Source organism: Mustelus asterias, chromosome 3, assembly GCF_964213995.1.
Source record: "Mustelus asterias chromosome 3, sMusAst1.hap1.1, whole genome shotgun sequence".
NCBI lineage: Eukaryota > Metazoa > Chordata > Chondrichthyes > Carcharhiniformes > Triakidae > Mustelus > Mustelus asterias.
Genome location: NC_135803.1, coordinates 97,886,763 through 97,907,099, shown reverse-complemented (window position 1 = coordinate 97,907,099; position 20,337 = coordinate 97,886,763). Strand labels below are relative to the sequence as shown.

General features: G+C 46.0%; 1 protein-coding gene across 1 annotated transcript in view; it reads left to right on the top strand.

The window, feature by feature from the left end:
- The window catches only part of grip2b (glutamate receptor interacting protein 2b), a 322,627-nt gene that overhangs the window by 250,861 nt on the left and 51,429 nt on the right, over window positions 1-20,337 (top strand). The window contains exons 8-10 of the mRNA XM_078203128.1: window positions 3,350-3,497; window positions 5,108-5,277; window positions 14,548-14,700. Of these exons, the coding sequence (XP_078059254.1) occupies window positions 3,350-3,497; window positions 5,108-5,277; window positions 14,548-14,700 (471 nt within the window). The remainder of the gene's footprint in view (window positions 1-3,349; window positions 3,498-5,107; window positions 5,278-14,547; window positions 14,701-20,337) is intronic.

Genomic DNA, 20,337 nt, shown 5'->3' with positions numbered 1-20,337 from the left:
TACAGACTCTGATCCTGTACCCCAGCATACAAACTGTGATCCTGAACCCCAACATACAGACTGTGATCCAGTACCCCAACATCCAGACTGTGATCCTGTACCCCAAAATACAGACTCTGATCCTGCACCCCAACATACAGACTGTGATCCTGTACCCCAACATACAGACTGTGACCCTGTACCCCAACATACAAACTCTGATCCTGTACCCCAGCATACAGACTGTGATCCTGTACCCCAACATACAGACTGTGATCCTGTACCCCAACATACAGACTGTGACCCTGTACCCCACCAGACAGAATGTGACCCTGTACCCCAACATACAGAATGTGATCCTGTACCCCAACATACAGAATGTGATCCTGTGCACCAACATACAGACTGTGATCCTGTACCCCAACATACAGACTGTGACCCTGTACCCCAGGATACGGACTCTGATCCTGTACCCCAACAAACAGACTGTGTTCCTGTACCCCAACATACAGAATGTGACCCTCTACCCCAACATACTGACTGTGATCCTGTACCCCAACAGACAGACTGTGATCCTGTACCCCAACATACAGACTGTGATCCTGTACCCCAACATACGGACTGTGATCCTGTACCCCAACATACAGACTGTGTTCATGTACCCCTGAATACATACTGTGATTCTGTACCCCAACATACAGACTGTGATCCTGTATCCCAACATACAGACTGTTAGCCTGTACTCCAACATACAGACTGTGCTCCTGTTCCCCATCATACAGACTGTGACCCTGTACCCCACCATACAGACTGTGATCCTGTACCCCGTCATACAGACTGTGATCCTGTACCCCACCATACCGACTCTGACCCTGCACCCCAACATACAGACTGTGACTCTGTACCCGAACATACAGACTGTGATCCTGTACCCCAACATACAGACTGTGACTCTGTACCACAACATACAGACTGTGATCCTGTACCCCAACATACAGACTGTGATCCTGTACCCCAACATACTGACTGTGATCCTGTACCCCAACATACAGACTGTGACCCTGGACCCCAACATACAGACTGTGACCCTGTAACCCAACAGACAGAATGTGACCCTGTACCCCAACATACAGAATGTGATCCTGTACCCCAACACACAGAATGTGATGCTGTGCACCAACATACAGACTGTGATCCTGTACCCCAACATGCAGACTCTGACCTTGTACCCCAACAGACAGAATGTGACCCTGTATCCCAACATACAGAATGTGATCCTGTACCCCAACATACAGAATGTGATCCTGTGCACCAACATACAGACTGTGATCCTGTACCCCAACATACAGACTGTGACCCTGTACCCCAACATACGGACTCTGATCCTGTACCCCAACAAACAGACTGTGTTCCTGTACCCCAACATACAGAATGTGACCCTCTACTCCAACATACAGACTCTGATCTGGTACCCCAACAGACAGACTGTGATCCTGTACCCCAACATACAGACTGTGATCCTGTACCCCAACATACGGACTGTGATCATGTACCCCAACATACAGACTGTGTTCATGTACCCCAGAATACATACTGTGATACTGTACCCCAACATACAGACTGTGATCCTGTATCCCAACATACAGACTGTTAGCCTGTACTCCAACATACAGACTGTGCTCCTGTTCCCCATCATACAGACTGTGACCCTGTACCCCACCATACAGACTGTGATCCTGTACCCCACCATACCGACTCTGACCCTGCACCCCAACATACAGACTGTAATCCTGTACCCCATTATACAAACTGTGACTCTGTACCCCAACATACAGACTGTGATCCTGTACCCCAACGTACTGACTGTGATCCTGTACCCCAACATACAGACTGTGATCCTGTACCCCAACATACTGACTGTGATCCTGTACCCCAACATACAGACTGTGACCCTGGACCCCAACATACAGAGTGTGATCCTGTACCCCAACATACAGACTGTGATCCTGTACCCCAACATACAGATTGTGACCAAAAGAGAAAATGCTGGAAAATGTCAGGAGGTCTCGCAACATTTGGAAGGAGAGAAAGCGCTGGCATTTCGAGTCCAGATGACCCTTTGTCAAAGTTTTGAGAAAGGGTCATCTGGACTCGAAACATCAGCTCTGTGATTGTAGCAACAGTTCATTGTTGCTACAATCCAGTAATCCTTGAGTACTTCCGCTTTTCACCACAGCTGCTCACTCAGCCTCATTGTCTTAAGACTACATTTTCTTCTTGTCTTTGAGCCTTTCTCGAAAGCTCAAATGCTTTAAAAAGCTTTGTTTACATTCAATTTCACACACTGACAACTGTAAATAGCCTCTTGGTTGACAGGACTAGGCTATTTCACAGCAGACAGGAGTTTTCACTTCCTCTTTTCTAACTGCAATGTTTATAAACATGCTTGTTCTTTGATCTGAATACCTTGGCTGACTTTTTCTCCATGGTGAGTCATCTTCAGCCACTCATGGTGGAATTGCATGCCTGTACTGGAGGTGGCTCTCAGCCGTAGAAGTACGACTCCCCCGACACCCTGACACAGGGTGTCACTGCCAGGGTGCCAAATGCAGTGTAAGGTTGGCAGTACCAAAGGGTGGGGGGGTTGCTGGGGGGCTAAAGAGATGGGCCTGAGTGGGTGTGGCCATTGCTGCCCCCATTTCAGAGCATCTCACTTGTTGGGGTGAGGGTCGGGCCTCTGACTTGGGGTGGTGGGGGTGACCAAAACATTTAGTGGTGTGGGGTGTTGCCCCTCTGTTGGGAATGGTAGGAGGTGCCTGTGTGGGGATTGCTATTTCCATGGGGGGGGAGATGCCTGGCACTGCACTCTGTGTGATCGGGTGCCATTCTGTGAAGCCGGGCTGGCCGGTGCGTTTTACATTTTGCATTGAGTAGCATTGAAGAGGTGGCACTGTCAGCGGGAAACACTCCGGTTCTCCCACTGGTGGCTGCACCTCGTTTTTATTTGGGAGAATTGCGGCCTCTCTGTGTTTAGTATTTTTCTCTCTTGAGCTGCAAGTGAAGGTAAAGCAGAACTAATTAGTTGTTCTGCTGGCGGGTGCATATTGCATGATAGAGTCCTAGAGCCTTTGGGCTTGAAAAGCAGTGGGAGGCTCTGGGCCAAGTGGAAATATAGGATAATAAAGTACAGCATGTGTGAAAATGAGCAACACTATTTTAAAAGCTGGTGAATACTCCATTGATCTTAGGGTTTTGTTAGGTTGGACAGGATATTTGCAAATGGATTGGGTGAGGGCACAGGGAAGGAATGGAACTGGCAGCCTGAGCGAGATAGTCTTGCAGTTGTGGTGATGGGTGTCCTGTCTTACAGATTCCGTGCTCAACGCCTCCGGCCCTTTACTCGTGGAGATCACGAAAACTCCGGGCTGCACACTGGGAATGTCACTATCCAGCGGGACACACCGCAACAAGCAAGTCATTGTCCTCGACAGAATCAAAGCAGCCAGCATTGTGGACAGGTACTCACTTTATCCTCTTGTTTAAGTGGGACTCTCGGTCGGGGAAACACCTTATTCAGATGGTGGCTCCGTTGGTAGCACACTCACCTCCGAGTCCCAAAGGTTGTGGGATCAAATCCTGTTCCAGAGACTGAGGCACAGCAAATCTCCAGTGTGGGACTGAGTGAACAGGGCACTCTCACAGGCGTCACTGTTTGAATAAGGCCCCATCTCCTCTCGCGGGTGTTTGCAAATGGTTCAATTATGCCAGTTGAAGGAAGAATGTGGGAGTATTCCTTGGTATCCTGTCCAATATTGAGCCAGCTTCACTAAAATAGATGGCCTGTTCATTCGCTCACCACATTGCTCTGTGCAATCTTGCTGTGCACATGTTTCTACATTGCACCAGTGACTACATTTCAACAGAAATCCTTGCAAAGTGTTTAGGTGCTGAAAGATGTTGTATAAATGGCAGCCTTTCTATTTTGCTCACTACAAGAGGATTTCTGTTTTCTCTTGGCATGTTAAGAGAACCATAATCCCAATCAGATGAGGCACTCCACAGGGTTGTGGCTCCCTTTCCTGGGATTCACAGCCTGTGTGCGTGGGTGTTCTGGGACCCTGCTTCCTCCATGTCTGCTGCATCTCTTCAATCGCCGCTGGGCCATAGAGAGCACTCTAGGTGCACCTACACCGCATGGACTGCAGCAGCTCAAGAGGCAGCTCACCAGAACCTTCTCAAGGGCAATTAGGGATGGGCAATAAATGCTGGCCCAACAAATGATGCCCACATCCCAGGAAAAAAATATGGAGCTTCCTCCCACATGGAGGAGTCAAAGAAGATAACTTTAATACTCTTAAGGCTTGATGTTTATATTCAAGGGAAAGGAATAGAGGGAGCAGGGGTGGTGTGAATGGGGAGAGGCATTTAGACTAGGAGGAAGCTCATAGAGAATGTAAACATCACCGTGACCGTTTGGGCTGAATGACCTGTTACTGTGCTGTAGATTCATGTCAGGCTAAAGGTTTTGGTCAGACCCTACTCTGATAGTGGCCTGCCATGGTCCGCTGGTGGGATCTTCTAATCTTGCCACTGTCAACGGGATTTCTTGTTCCATGCATCACCTGCCGCCAGGAAGCCCACAGTTAGCCATTGACGAGACTGGAAGATCCTGCTGGTGAGAACGGCTGGAAAATCCCGGCCCCTGATTTTAATTTATGGCCGTTCACTTCTGCGGGATTCTCTGGTCCCGCTGCAGTGAATGGAGAGATGTCTCAGTGCCGAATTCTCCGTCCTCACTTCTGGCTCTATGTCTCTATTCTTGTTCAGCCTTTCACACATTAGCCATTGACAGGCATTGACAGAGGCCTGTGGGGTCTTGCAGCCAGGTATGATCAAACAGGAAGAGAGGGACACTGAGGGCAGGAAAAACAAATGAAAAGAAAACAACTTGACACTGTTAGTTTGAAGTTTTAAAACAGAGTACAATGGAATTTATTCTGAATATACATTTGTTGAAAGGATATGTAACTATTTTGAATAGATACGTAAGTATGGACCATGTTGGATTAATTTTTGTTTCTGGTTTATAAGGAGTTTTGAAATGGCTAATTTTGCCCTGGTGTTTTAGGTGTGGAGCGTTGCATGTTGGAGACCACATTTTGTCGATTGATGGGATAAGCACAGAACACTGCACTGTGCTGGAGGCAACCCAGCTCCTGACCAGCACCTCTGACAACGTTAAGCTAGAGATCCTACCAGTGCACCAGAGCAGACTGTCACTGAAGCCAGCAGAGCAAGGTACATCTGTTCCCCTTTAACATGTTGAAACTAGACAGTAAAGAGCCTCAGAAACATTCATGGGCTCACTTCACAATGTTGTACTGGTGGCAAGAGAGAGCCCAGCCTCCAGGTACTCTGGTAACAGAGAGCTGAACACGTGATGGTGACCATCTTCCAGCTCAGAATGAACAGGAAGCACAGGCTCATTATCTTCTATCCTATTCCTGTTAGTAATCTAACTGATCAACAAAGTCAACCGAGGCTTCAGTGGAAATATGCATGCTCTTTCATCCAGTCAGTAATTGATTCGTGCAAACCACACAGGGGAAGATTTTCCTCTTGGGAATCTCTTGTTAGTTCCATGGGAAAATCAGGAAAACCCTCTCACTCCAAAGGTTCCAAGTTTAATCCATGCTCCATGGCGGGTCCTCTGATTTCTGCTGGAGGCTCTTGTTGGTATTCTCCAGATTATGGGAGGTGGGCAGATCTTTCAGGGTTCTCTTTCCCTGACCTCTGATGCTGAACCCTTGCTCATGGACACTGGGTGGGAATGGGGTGGGGCAGCCCCCTGTGGTGCAGCCCCCTGTGGTTGAACAGCCTGCTGCTGTCTACCGTCACGCAGAGGCCAGCTGTGAGACAGCATATGGACTCGGTGTCATCAGAGGAGGAAACCACTTTGGAGAATTGGCGGATGAGAAAATATAATTATTCATATAAAAGACTTCTGCACTGACCTTGACAAGATATGGCATTGAGGGAAGATGGAAAGGCTGTGTCATCATGAGGCACAGTAAGAAGTTTAACAACACCAGGTTAAAGTCCAACAGGTTTATTTGGTAGCAAAAGCCACACAAGCTTTCGGAGCCTTAAGCCCCTTCTTCAGGTGAGTGGTTCACCTGCAGTGGCAATGAGTCACTGAAGACATGATGAGGTTGTGAAGGTTGTTTATCTCACGGGATAGTTGATGCAACCAAAATAATTTGCATCAAGAATTTGGGTCAAGTAAAGCACATAAAGAAATTAAATAAATAGATATATGACTCTGTGATGAAGATGACAATTCCAAGCCTCCTGAAGATCCCACAGTTGCTGGCCAATGCAGCATTGGGACAACAAGTATTTTCTTTTAAATTCATTCTCGGGGTGTTGGCATCGCTGGCATGGCCAACATTAATTGCTGATCAGCCCTTGAGAAGATGGTGGTGAGCTGCCTTCTTTAACCACTGCAGTCCCTGTGGTGTAGGTCCACCCACAGTGCTGTTAGGCAGGGAATTCCAGGATTTTGACCCAGCGACAGGGAACGGCGATATATTTCCAAGTCTGGGTGGTGTCTGGTTTGAAGGGGAACATCCAGGTGGTGGTGTTCCCAATGCATCTGCTACCCTTGTCCTTCTAGTTGGTAGAGGCTGCAGGGTTGGAAGGTGTTGCTGAAGTTGAGCATCATCCTCCAACGCCTGCAGCTTGACAAAAATGATGGCGAGAAGCTCCATGTCCATGAAGATGGCACAATAGTTTCAGGCGTTCTAAAAGTTTTGGGGTAGACGGGTGCTAACAGAAGGTAGTGGGGCTACACTTGTGTCCCATGGTTGCTCACAGTGCAAGTGGCTGATTGAAGCTATGTAGATTCTTCACTAGCTGCTAACTAGGGGAGGAAATCGAGGATTGGGGATTTCAGGCTCGCTTAATTCAAGCAGCTGTTACGCCTACCGTGAGACCAGGTTAACCTCTGCTGCAATGGGCAGGGTTTTTCAGCCCTTCCCACTGGCAGGGTCTTCCTGTCCCACTGGCAGGGTCTTCCTGTCCCACTGGCAGGGTCTTCCAGTCCTGCCCAAGGTGACCCCGTATGGTGGGTTCCCGAGCAGTGGAGCAAGCGAGCGAAAATCCCCCCGGCCAATGCCTTGATTCCATAAATGTCTAGATGGTTTTGTTTATGTTGTGATGTGACATGTTAATTGGATACAGCCATTATAGATCAGTAAAGACTGAGCTGCCTGAAGAACTCTGCGTGTTCACTGCAGTTTAAACGACATCTTTGTATTTGGCACTTATGGTTATGGCAAATGCCTGGTGCTATTTGCCCAATGTAGGTGACTGTCTGAGCTGCACGAGGACATTGGAAGCAGTGAGGACGGCATACTGAAATGAAACAAATAGACTGTATCATCTGGAGAGTTCTGTGTGAAAGGTCATTATATTACAAACAGAAAGTCAAAAACGAACAAGCAAATAAACTCTCCATTTTGTAAATGCTCCCGGGCAGAGTAAACATCTGATACATTCTCATACACTTGTATTGATTTTTTTTGATAACTTCAGGAATGATTATGGAAATGAAACGGAAATCAATTTTGAAATGTAATTTCTTGCATGTTTACTGCTCTGAGGAAATGTTCTAATATCCTGTTCAGCTTGAGTTCAGTGGCAGTGATCAGCATCGGGTGTTTTATGATTGTTCAGACAAAGCATTTCAGACAATGGAAACAAGTCACCGAATGAAAGAAATGCACAGATCCTGATGACCAAGTGATGAACTTACTGGGATGGACATTCAGTGAAAACACAAACCTTCCAAACCAGACTCCTGTCAACGTGGGGAACCCCCAAAGATTCATTATTGGTCAAATAAACAAGTGTCACCGATACTTCAAACCCCTCGATTAGATTTCAGTCTGTAACTCACTCCCAGATAGGTGTTGTTCATAGAGTTATAGAGGCATACAGTGCAGAAAAGGCCCTTCGGCCCATCGAGTCGGCACCGATAATAACTATCACTAAAGGTCTGCTAATCCCATTTTCCTGCACTTGTCCGATATCCTTGAACGTTATGATATTTCAAGAGCTTGTCCAAATATATTTAAAGGTTGTAAGGTTTCCAGCCTCCACTACCTTCCCAGGCAGTGCATTCCAGATTCTCACCACCCTCTGAGTGATTTATTTTTTCTCAAATCCCCTCTGAATCGTGTGGCACGGTGGCACAGTGGCTCGTGCTGCTGCTGCCTCACAGCGCCAGGGACTCGGGCTCGATTCCCGGCTTGGGTCACTGTCTGTGTGGAGTCTGCACGTTCCTCGGGTGCTCCGGTTTCCTCCCACAGTCCAAAGATGTGCAGGTTAGGCGGATTGGCCATGCTAAATTGCCCTTGAGTGTCAGGGGGACTAGCTAGGGTAAATGAATGGGGTTATGGGGATCGGGCCTGGGTGGGATTGTGGTCAGTGCTGACTTGATGGGCCGAATGGCCTCCTTTGCACTGTAAAATTCTATGATTCTATGATCTCTTGCGCCTTGCCCTAAAACTATGCCACCTCGTGACTGATCCCTCAACCAAGGGGAACAGTGCTCCCTACTACATACCCCTCGTAATCTTATACACCTCAATCAGGTCTCCCTCTGCCTTCTCCGGTCTTAAGGAAACAATCTGATATGTAAATTATCCTAATTCCTCAGTTAGATAAAATCTATTCCAAGGTATCCAGGACTCTACATACAAAGCATCCAAAGTCTTTGATTAAGTTTAAGTTTATTTATTATTGTCACAAGTAGGCTTACATTAATACTGCAATGAAGTTACTGTGAACATCCCCTCGTCACCACATTGCAGCGCCTGTTTGGGTACACTGAGGGAGAATTTAGCATGGCCAATGCACCTAACCAGCAAATCTTTCAGACTGAGAGGGGAAACCAGAGCACCCGGAGGAAACCCAAGCAGACACAGGGAGAACATGCAGAGTCCACATACACAGTGAGCCAAGCCGGGAATTGATCCCAGGTCCCTGGCGCTGTGAGACAGCAGTGCTAACCACTGTGCCACCGTGCCATCCTAGATACCTGCCTGTAACTACGTCTGTACAGAAATCACCCCAACCCCTCAATTGGGTTGCAGTCTGTAACTATAGAATCCCTACAGTGGAGAAGGAGGTCATTGGTCATTCAGCCCACTGAGTCTGCACTGACTCTCCAAAAGAGTATCTTACCCAGGTTCAAACTCCTGCCTTATCTCGCCACCCCACCCATTTACCATGGCTAATCCACCTAACCTACACATCTTTAGACAATAGGAGACAGTCACGCAGACAAGGGGAGAATGTGTAAACTCCACAGTCACCCAAAGCCGGAATCGAACCCGAATCCCTCATGCTGCAAGTCAGCAGTGCTAACCACTGTGTCACCCTGCCGCCTCACTCCTATGTATCTGTTACTCTACATGTAAACCCCCACCGAATCCCCCAATTAGATTGCAGTTTATAATTCGCACCCAAGTAGCAGCTACTCTGTATGTAAATCATCCAACCCCTTGATTAGATTCCAATCAGGATCTCACTCCCAGGATATATACATAAACTACCCAAAACTCTAGGTCAGATTCCAGCGTGTAACTCACCCCCAGCTACTTGTTACACTATATATAAACTATCTGATCTGCTCGATTAGATTCCAGTCCATAGTTTTATTTATTCATATCCATGTATAAACCTCTGGAACCTCTCAATTCAATTCAGCTGGTAACTTGCTCCCAGGGCATGGGTTGATCTCCAGATATTTAATAATAATCCTTGGAGTTATAGGATTGGTAATCTGCCGCATTAAAAGAATAGAAATTATCAGTGAATTATAAAGCAAACAACTGAAGGGTGTTTCACCAGAATACGGTGAATGATTGACCGGGCCTTAGGAAAGGTGTATTACGCCTGTTGAATTTCTATGGTTGTTACAGTATTGGGAGATCAAAGCAAAGTGATGAATGTTTTAGTGGAAGCTCTGATATTTCCATAGTGAGTAAATTAATATTGACACAAGATTTGGACCATTACTGGATTCTGGAAGGATAGCAGCCTTCTTACTAAAATAAGATCTGAGTGCTAAACTAAGTTAGATGGTAGTCTCATTATTTTTGTGCCAATTTGTTAAAGTTAAAGAAATAAAAGATCAGTTTGTTACAGAGCTGCCTAACCTCATACATGTTCTGTCATTGAGTTTGGCACCAATTGGCCAACCCCAAGATTTTGGTAGTGTTTTATTTTAAGTGGTGCAGTGTCACTTTGGAAGAATTGGGTTTTATTCATTTTTTCTCCTCTTGTTTCTCTTTTCCATTTCCCCTCAATCTCCCACTGGCCAATGGACAGTTAAGGTTCAGAAGAGTGACCACCATCACTGCTGGGACCCCTGCGTCAACTACTGCCACACCTACCACCCAGGGCACTGCAAGACGCCCACCTGGAGTGCAGCAACCCCTCTATCCAACTCGGACTACTGCAAATGTACAGTAACTTAGCTTACCTCTCCAAACCTACGGTCAACCTCGGGAACTCCTTCAACATCTGCTCCAAGAACATCCACTCCCTTGGAATGAATCTTCCCATTACAAGCAAGCCTGTTAATTTCCCCTCCCCATTCCCTTTCTCCTAGTTTCATGGTACTCAGCACTGCTCCCTCACCAAGTGGATGTGCAAAGGGACTTTTAACCCATCACATCTGTCAGCACCAAGCGTGAGGAGCTATTCAAAGTCCAGCTGCAGTAATTCTGATTACAATTTTTGTCTTCCCTGTTGGAAAAGTGCCTGGAACCTGCTTGGCTCCATGACGGGGGGCAAAATTGCTGAGATTGGACAATTACCCTCCACACTTGTAGGCTGTGTGACTCTTCATTGCGGCCCTGATATGCTGGGTCAACAGTAAAGTGCCTGACTTGATTAAAGCTGGATATCCAGTTTCATCTGGAGTGGTAGAGTCCAGCCTACAATTCCGACCTGTTCACGCAGTGCATGTTTTGCCAAGATAACCTTAATGCTACAAAGATACAGATATGCTTGAGCAATGTTACCAGTGTGTTAACAAGGCATTTCCTGCATCACTGTGTTTAAGATGGAGTATGAAGTAAAATGGCTTACCTTTGAAGTATTAAGCAAAACGCTGACCCTTGGAATATTAAATAAAATAATTTTTTTTTTACTCGGGGGAGGGGGCCCAGATTCCTTGCAGCCGATGCCACCTCATGAGTTAAAATTATATCCTTGGTGAGAGTGCTGAATAGGACAAGTCATCGCACAAAATTCTCTTAAATTGTTGGAGCAAATGCAAACGTCAATCCATGATTGTGCTCAGTAAAGTGAAGATTAAATTATTATACACACCAGATAAAAAGGGTACAATTATAACAGGTAGAAGCATAATAGAGTGACTTATACACACACACCAGAAGGAACATTTATTGTCATTGATAGAAATGCTTCCTAAATTTTTTTTTTCTATGTTCTTTCCTGGGATGTGGGCATCGCTGGCAAGGCCAGCATTTATTGCCCATCACTGATTGCCCTTAAACTGAGTGGTTTGCCCGGCCATTTCAATGGGCAGTTAAGAGTCAACCACATTGCTGTGGCTCTGGAGTCACATGTAGGCCAGACTGGGTAAGGACGACAGATTTCCTTCCCTAAAGGACATTAGTGAACCAGATGGGGTTTTACAACAATCGGTGATAGTTTCAATAGTTTTATGGTCACCATTACTGAGACTAGCTTTCAATTCCAAATTTTTATTAATTTTTGATAAATTCGACCAGTTGGTGTGTGGGGAGGGCATTTGAACCTATGTCACTGGGTGTCTGGATTACTAGTCCAGTGGCATTACCACTCTACCACCCTCTCCCCACAACAAATGGAAATAAGGGTTAGAAGTAAATCAAGAAGGGTCAAGATCAGGTTTGAAGTATGGGAGTGAGAAACGTACCAAAGAAGTAGTATCAAGGACAACTACCCTCTGATATCACAGAGAAGGTCATCAATGAACCTACTTGGATAGGAACAAAGCCTTGGATAGAGGGGGACAGTCTCTGTCCACTTTTACAAATAATTGCGAGCCTTCTTCACACTAACTCCTCCCCAAAAATCCCTTCAGTCCACACTTTAGAGGTGAAAGCTTTCTCACAATCTAATTCACAGGAATGTACCGGTCAGTAAAAGGGTGAAGCTTGTGATGTGACTTGCCCACTGTCCCACCACTCAAGCAGGGTAGACCAGTGAATAAGAGATTTAAGAATAAGTTGGATCAGGTTGGCTGGGATTTAAGGTCAAATTGTCAGGGCTTGGGGTGTTGCATGCAGCCCTAGGAGTAGAGATTGGATGCTCCTTCCCTAATCAACCAACAATTGTCCAATTAAATCCCATCATTTTCAGGATGTGTTTTGATTTGAAGCCAGACAATAGGGTTACCATGCCAACATTGCCACTCTTTCACTATGTATTAGGCAATATCTTCATGATGTTGAAGCTTTTCATCTTGCACTCACTTGTTAAGACACAAGGGGAAGGAATTTCTGACCCTTCAGCAGTATGTTTTCCAGCGGTGGAGGTGACTAGCCATTGGCCGGTGGCAGGATCTTCCAGTCCCACCGCTGTCAATAGGTTTTTCCGTTGATTGCACCCTTCCTACCAGGGATCTTCCAGTCTCGCTGGTGGGAACAACTGGAAACGTTTAGCCAAGAGTACTAAATTTCAAAGGGAATAACAAGTTATACTGCATGAGAAAAGGGATGCTATTTGATTGGAAAATTGGCTCTGATTGGTCAAGACATTACCATGGAAAATGCACCGGGATGGAATTGTCTGTGCTCGCTTGCCTCAATGGCCTCGCCAGTGGAGGTCCCCACCAACGAGGATCACATGTGGTACCTAGCAACAGGGACCTGCCGTGATGGCCTTGCCAGTGGGACTGGAGGCTATTGAGGCCTCCAAGTGGTCAGGGACAGGGAGGGGGGCAGTGTCACTTGGGCAGTGCCACCTTGACACTGCCAACCTGGGACTCTGGCAGTGCCACCCTGGCACTGCCCATCAGCACCCTGGTACTGCCCACTGGACACTGGGCAGTGCCAAGGGGCAGGGCCTAATGGGAAGGGGTGGGGCCTGAAGGAGATGGGGAGGGGATAAAGGGAGGCTGGGACTGCGCAGTCTGCAATTGGGGATCGCAGGGGCGGCGACCAACGGTGAGGGGGGGGGGGGGGGGGGGGGGGTGGGGGGGAGACATGGGCGGCAATCGACCAGGGAGGGGGGAACAGCGATGTGCCACGATCAGGTGGTGCAATCGGGTGGGAGGGCTGTGATTGGGAGGGGTGGGAGTGTGAGGTCCAGCGGAGTGGGGAGAGGTTTCATCAGGTGACCTCAGCCCCCAATTGCCTGCCTCTTACATGCCCTGCTATTGGTTGCCTGACAAGTGCAGTGAGCCAATGGAATGTGTTAATGTTGGAATTGTGCTGAAATAGGGTGTGTGCTTTAGGTTGGTGATCCTGGGAAAGTATTCGGGCTTCAATACGAGAGGATGAATACGTGTTCACACTGGGTGTTGTGGGGAATTGGAAGTATCTGTGGACGGGTGGATTTGGGGAGAGGAGCAGAAAATCACACCAGAATTTCCCAAATTGCGTGACGCCATTGTCCCCTCTCCCCGTCAGGTTTCCCAATATTGATTGTCAGGAACATCATTTGAATGCATTCGCATCTCATTATCAAGCCTGCATTTCTGCATCAGCCCCTCCCAATCCCCCAGCAGAAAATCCATGCCACTTGGCACCAGGGCAGAATGGCATCAACCTCGACTGGTCTCTCAAGGCATGTACCTTGTGAGCAGACCACCCCGGGGAGTTTGTGTGAGCGCAGTGCTCAGAGGGAAGAGGATCATACCTGGGCACTACCCCCTGGCACTGCCCGGTTTACTCTGTGGGCTGAGAAATAAGTCTGTCTTTAAGTACAGGCTGGCTTCAGGCTCATTCTTTCTTCAACACGCAATTATTGGATTTCACAGAATGCACTGTCTCTGAAAGCCTGTTGTGGGCAGATGAATCGTGGCTTCCAAAAGGGAACTGGACCCCAAGAGAAAACAATTAGCAGCGCAGAGGGGAAAAGGGTGGGGGAGTGGGGTTTGGTGAGTGCCTCTTACAGGGAGCAGCGTAAATATGGTGGGCCAAATAGCCTTCTTCCATACTGTAACCAGTCTATGATTTGATGTCCAACATTTGATGCCCTTCCTATGGCAATTGGGAAATGAGCAGACTGCTCAACTTAATTCCAGACTCTCAGTCAAACGGGTTTTATTCCCCATCTCCAATATTTTTATAACTGAAATAGAAAAACAGTGTTTAATCTTTAACTTCTGCAGATTAGCCCAATCCTGGAGGGTTGGCAGCTTTACTCAGTGCACAGTGTATATAACCATATTCAGCCATTCACAAAGACCGATTGATTCTTCATGACTCCCTCTATTATTATGAGCTGATCCACACTCCTCTCTGACTCTTTCTCCAACAGCTCTGGTCCCAGTCAGCTGTTCTCCTCCCTCCTCCGGCACGTCGGGTTTCAGTTCCCAGAACACAAACACCCTCTCGCGGAATGTACTCCCCATGAGCCCACGAGCAACCATGATGAGGCGGAGGATGCGAAGGAAAGAATATAAGAGTTCACGTGAGTCTCAATGTCTTGAGTCCAGTCTGTGTCACCCTCAGTGTTTCTTCCAAATGTTATACAACATGGAAGAGTACCGATTGCTGTGGGGTGGGCAGGGTGGTTCTGTTCTGTCTCTGATATAGTACACACCCAGCGATGGTGATGGCTGCTTCTGGGACATTGACCAGAAGTTATGACTCGGTCAGTATGACTATCTCAGGCTGTTGTTTGACTAGTCTGTGAAACAGCTCTCCCAATTTTGGCACAAACCCCCAGATGTTAGTAAAGAGGACTTTGCAGAGCTATTTGGTCTGGATGTGCCTTTGTCTTGTCCAATCAATGCCACATAATCTGGGTGCATTTTAGTCTTATTGTAGCATCACGTAGCAGTTTTGATACAACTAAATAACCTGTTAGGCCATTTGGGAGGACAGATAGAACCCACCACATTGCTGTGGATCACATATGAGCCAGAACACATAAGGATGGCAGATTTCCTTTCCTAAAGGATATTAGTGAACCAGGTGCAAAAAATCCAGCAGTTTCACCGTCACCATTACTGAGACTAGATTTTATTCCAGACTTATTTAATTAAATAAATTAAATGCCCTGCTGACAAGATGGGATCTGAACTCATGGCCAGAATTTTCCAGCAGGCATTACCGTGGAAGGGACAGGAACATTCAGACAGCTATTGACTTTTAACAGTTCTCCAGATTTTCCCATCCTGCCTACAATGATGCTCAACAGCTTTGGGGCTGGAGAATTCCATTCTTGTCTTGGATCTCCACCATTAGAACCATCCCTACTCAAGTCCTTACTAAAGTTCCTCCGTGATTGTTTTCCTGATGGCCTGTTGAGCTTGCGGAAGATTGGCAGAATCCCCTTAGGGCCAGATTCTCTGACCTTGCCCGCAGCTGGGATTCTCCAGTCCCGCTACAGTGAACGGAGTTTTGGCTGAGTGCCAAATTCTCCATTCTCGCTGGCAGCAACAGCGAGGTGGGAACAGCCGGAGAATTCTGTCCTTTATCTATTTGATATTTGGACTCTTTGTCCTTGCTCTCTTGGTATGGCCTGGCCTCTGAATTAACTGTGAACTAAAGGGATGTGGGTCTGAGTCCCAATTTCAGAGACTCAAATAGATCTAAGTGGATGCCTCAGCGCGGTACTGAGGGGGCGCAGTATTGTCAGAGGCACTAGGTGAGATTTTTTGGCCCGACCTACCGCCGGATTGTCCATTTCCACCGAAAGGACCTTTGGTTGGCCCAGCCCAACCTCTCTTGCTGCTCAGTACTTTTCTATCCAAATTTTTACTGTTTTGTATTAAATTGAGCCATTTCAGCGCTTCCCCTGTTCCCACCAGTCTGGATCTGGATCTGGATCAGCTTTAGCGAGCTCCTAACAGCCACACCCCCCCTGAATACTCGGGAAGTCAGAATCTGAGCTCTTAATGAGTTCCCCAGTGACATCAACACACCCAATCAATTCAGTATACCGTGCGACCCCCAACCCGGGTCGCCAGCAACACATGCTTTGCTATTCCACGTCCATTCCATCCCAGAGCAGGATTTTCCGGTTCCAACTCACTACGGGAATCTTACAGGTGGGACGGGAAAATTCCAGCCCCAATTCGGGATGGGAGAACTCTGACCCCTGTCTTCCCTCTTGGGAATATAAAATATCCCATTGCCAGTCTCTTGAAGAAACGCCAAGGAACTGTTCTGGTTTCCTGGGCCAATGTTTTACCTCTCAATCAAAGATTAAAACAGGCAATCTGGACACTTCCTGTGACCTTCCTGTGAACAAACTGGCTGCATTAAAACAGAGGCTGGGACAGCATTGACTACGAAATCCTTTCGGGTGTCCTGAGGTTGTGAAAAGCTCCGTATAATTGCAAGTTCTTCTTATTGCTAAGATATCATTGTTTGTACAAAGGAAGAGCCAACACCAGCAAATTATAATGTACGTATGGAATTTTCATTCTTTAAAGGAAGAGATATATCCAGATAAAACATATGAGGGCTCATAAATTCTTACTCCAACCCGTGTCTTCATAAAATGAGGTTAGTTGGGAACAGCAAGAGGGTAGAAAGTGGAGAGTCAGTGTCTCACAACAACTCGTACAAAGAGGTGCTGATGTGGGAGAGCAGACTTCCTTTTGCCATTAGTGTAAAATGGTGCTCGCTGTGGGATTTCAAGAATGTCAGCTGGACAGTTTGTTTTGTTTTAGTAGCTGACAGATTCAATATTAGATACCGTGATGCTAGCCCGATTAATTGGTAAGGTTTCTGAGCTGTGGAAGACATTAGCAGTTTAATAATGGAAGATTTAATCCAGGGTATCCTATTACCATTCATGAAATGAATGTTGTTATCCTGCAGGCTCTGCTTACATGAACATGCTCTTTAGTTATGACATTGTGTTCTATGAAACTAAGCAATTACTTTGAGATGAAAAAACCTAAAACTCAATTCTATTGCAGCTGATGACAGATAAGAGGAGGGCATTTTGTCAGCCAGTGATTCGATCGTATTGAACTCAGTGTGAATAGGAGGGCTGGAATTACATATTGCTAGAAGTGCTTGAGTAATGGCTCCAGTTAATCTGGGGTGCCACTGCAGCCCAGTGTTGAGGGAGTGCTGTACCATTGGAGGTGCCGTCGTTTGGATGAGACATCAAAATGAGGCCCTGTTTTCCTTTTCAGCTGGACATGAAAGATCCCATTGTACTATTTCGGAGAAGAGCAAGGAAATTCTCCTTGGTGTCCTAATCCATAATTATCCCTCGACCAGCGATAAAAGAGATTGCCTTGACGTTATGTGTTCTTATCTCAATGCTGTATGTGGAGTCCTGGTGTGTACAAATTAGCTTCCAGCGACTACACTTCAAAAGACTTTCGTTAGGAAAAGAAACTATTCCAGTTGCAGCTAGATTCAGCAGGAATGCACTCTAATGTTCAGGAGCTCCCTTCACCAAACCAAAGCTGTGTATAATTCACCCCCATTGACTGCCTTAACTGATGAGCTGCACTTATGAGGAGTGATTAAGTAAATTGGCCATGTTCTGACTGTCAAAGAGAAGGTTGAGAGGTGACATGATTGCTGTTTTTAACATCTTAAGGGATATAGGTTTATGCGATCAGTTGTTTCTTTTGGTACAGATAAACAGAACAAGAGGATTCAGCCTGGGAGGATTATCGAAGGTTAACTGGAGGGGCCAAGATCCTTTTGTGTCTATGTTTCTAACTGGGACGATTTGACAACTTATTATTGAAATGCATAACATTTATCCAGCAGCTCATCAAGACAAAATGTTTCGGAGGGCTTGACATGTGAATTGTTTTTGAACATTCAATGGTTCAATGGGCAAAATCACAAATTTACCAAGTGTCAGTAATGCCCCATCCCTCAATGAGGTGAATGACTAGTTAAGCTCCTATTTCTGCTGGCTTTAGGAATGCTGGTCAGGTTACTTAGCAATCTTCCTGGAGGAGTGTCTTTGGAATTTTAACAGCCTTTCGAAGCAATATAAACAGGAAAGCTCCATTTGCTTAAACGTACGATATAAAACTCATTGAGCATTCACATTTTGTCACAGTTTGTAATGAATTATGATTAATTTTAACAACCTTTCTGTTGAACACATTTGATTGGAAAGGCTTATTACCATCATTAGGATCCTGATTGGGAAGGAGTCACTGAGCCCAGCACTGAGTGAATGTTCAACTAACCTCCGTAGGTCCTCATTAAATATGGAAGGCATCAGGGGTGTTGTCAATTAAACTGGGTTTTAGTTTGACTGTCAGCTTCACTTGACTGTTCTCCACCATTGCTATCATTAGCACAAAATTAAATCAACAAGAGGCATAAATTAAAGCTAATCATCGTTCTCTATTTCTTTACAGAGTAACCATATCAAGAGTTCCTTTGAAGGTTTTGTTCAGTGGGAGGGAGGGAATGAATTTTAGTGACTGCTATTTGATAAACCTTTTTAACCCATAAATTACGGTACCATAACATGCTCGGTCTAAGATTAAGTACTCCGGAAGTGTAGCCAGTGTTGAAATGTGGTAAAAATGAGGCAGCCAACTTGTGCATTGCAAGTGTTATAATTCAAGTCAGAAACTCCAAAGTGTTTTATGAAGTCCGCCTGGATCATAAGTTTAGCAACTTGAATTTAACTAGTGTAATAAGTTCTCAGAAGCAGAAGTCCCTTCACCAAAATCCCTTTATTTACAAGTCTGACAACAACATACAGAGTGCTTTCAGTTAGCAGCATACACGAGGAGTCCCAGAGGAACTGACACTCCTGGTTAAATACAAAGCAAAAGGCTCCCTGATTGGCCCATCAATTAGGCCCTTAATCGGGGGTTCATATTCTAACAGGCCCACCTCAATTGCCTGATTAAAGTCATTACAGCTAGGGTAAGCATGAGATGTTTCACTTCAGGTATGATTCAAATGACTCACTAGGGAGCTTTTATCAAACAAAGTTTACTTCAGAATACAGTTAACATCGGAACATTAGCAACAACTTTTACCAATTACAAACAAGGAAAATAAAAAGAACCATTGGATTCTGCAGCTTTCTTCACACACACACACACATACACACACACACACACACATACACACACACACACACACATACACACACACACACACACACACACACACATACACACACACACACACACACATACACACACACACACACACACACACACACACATACACACACACATACACACACCACACATACACACACACACACACACAGACAAGCATTAAGTCAGAACAGCTTCCCAAAACACCAGGGAGAGAGAGACCGAACACTGTATCCAGCCTGAAGTAAAACACTTTCTAACTAAAACAGCAGCCAGCAGCCCAAATTGAAAGTAAGAACTCTTGTCACCTGACTTGTCAATCATTCTTCCCCTAACAATTCAAAAGGGCATAAATTCCCAGGAAGTCCATTGGACCCAGAGTAAAAATAAACAAAACCCCATTTAAACCATTTAAGCAGCAGTAAAAGGACTTCTAAGCAGGCAGCCAGTGCCACAACAAACAAAAGGCTGGCCGACAAACTGCAGAAATGTAATTTAAAATAAACATTTCTTAAAGGTATAGTAACATCACACAAGATCTCACAACAGCATTGATCAGCTTAATGATGTTAGTGTGATTGATACAGGCAAGCCAAGACACCAGGAGAATAATCATAGAATCCCTACAGTGGAGAAGGAGGCCATTTGGTCCATCAAGTCTGTAACAACTCTACGGCATCTCACCCAGGCCCCATCCCATAACCCCATGTATTTACCCCGCTAATCCCCCTAGGGACACTAAGGCAATTTAGCATGGCCAATCAACCTAGCCCACACACCTTTGGACTGTGGGAGGAATGATGTGGAGATGCCGGCGTTGGACTGGTCAGGTAGACAACGTTGGCCGAGTTGCAAGAGTATGTACCGTGTACCTGGTGGATGGTGTTCTCACGTGAGATGATGGCATCTGTGTCGATGATCCGGCACGTCTTGCAGAGGTTGCTGTGGCAGGGTTGTGTGGTGTCTTGGTCACTGTTCTCCTGAAGGCTGGGTAGTTTGCTGCGGACAATGGTCTGTTTGAGGTTGTGCGGTTGTTTGAAGGCAAGAAG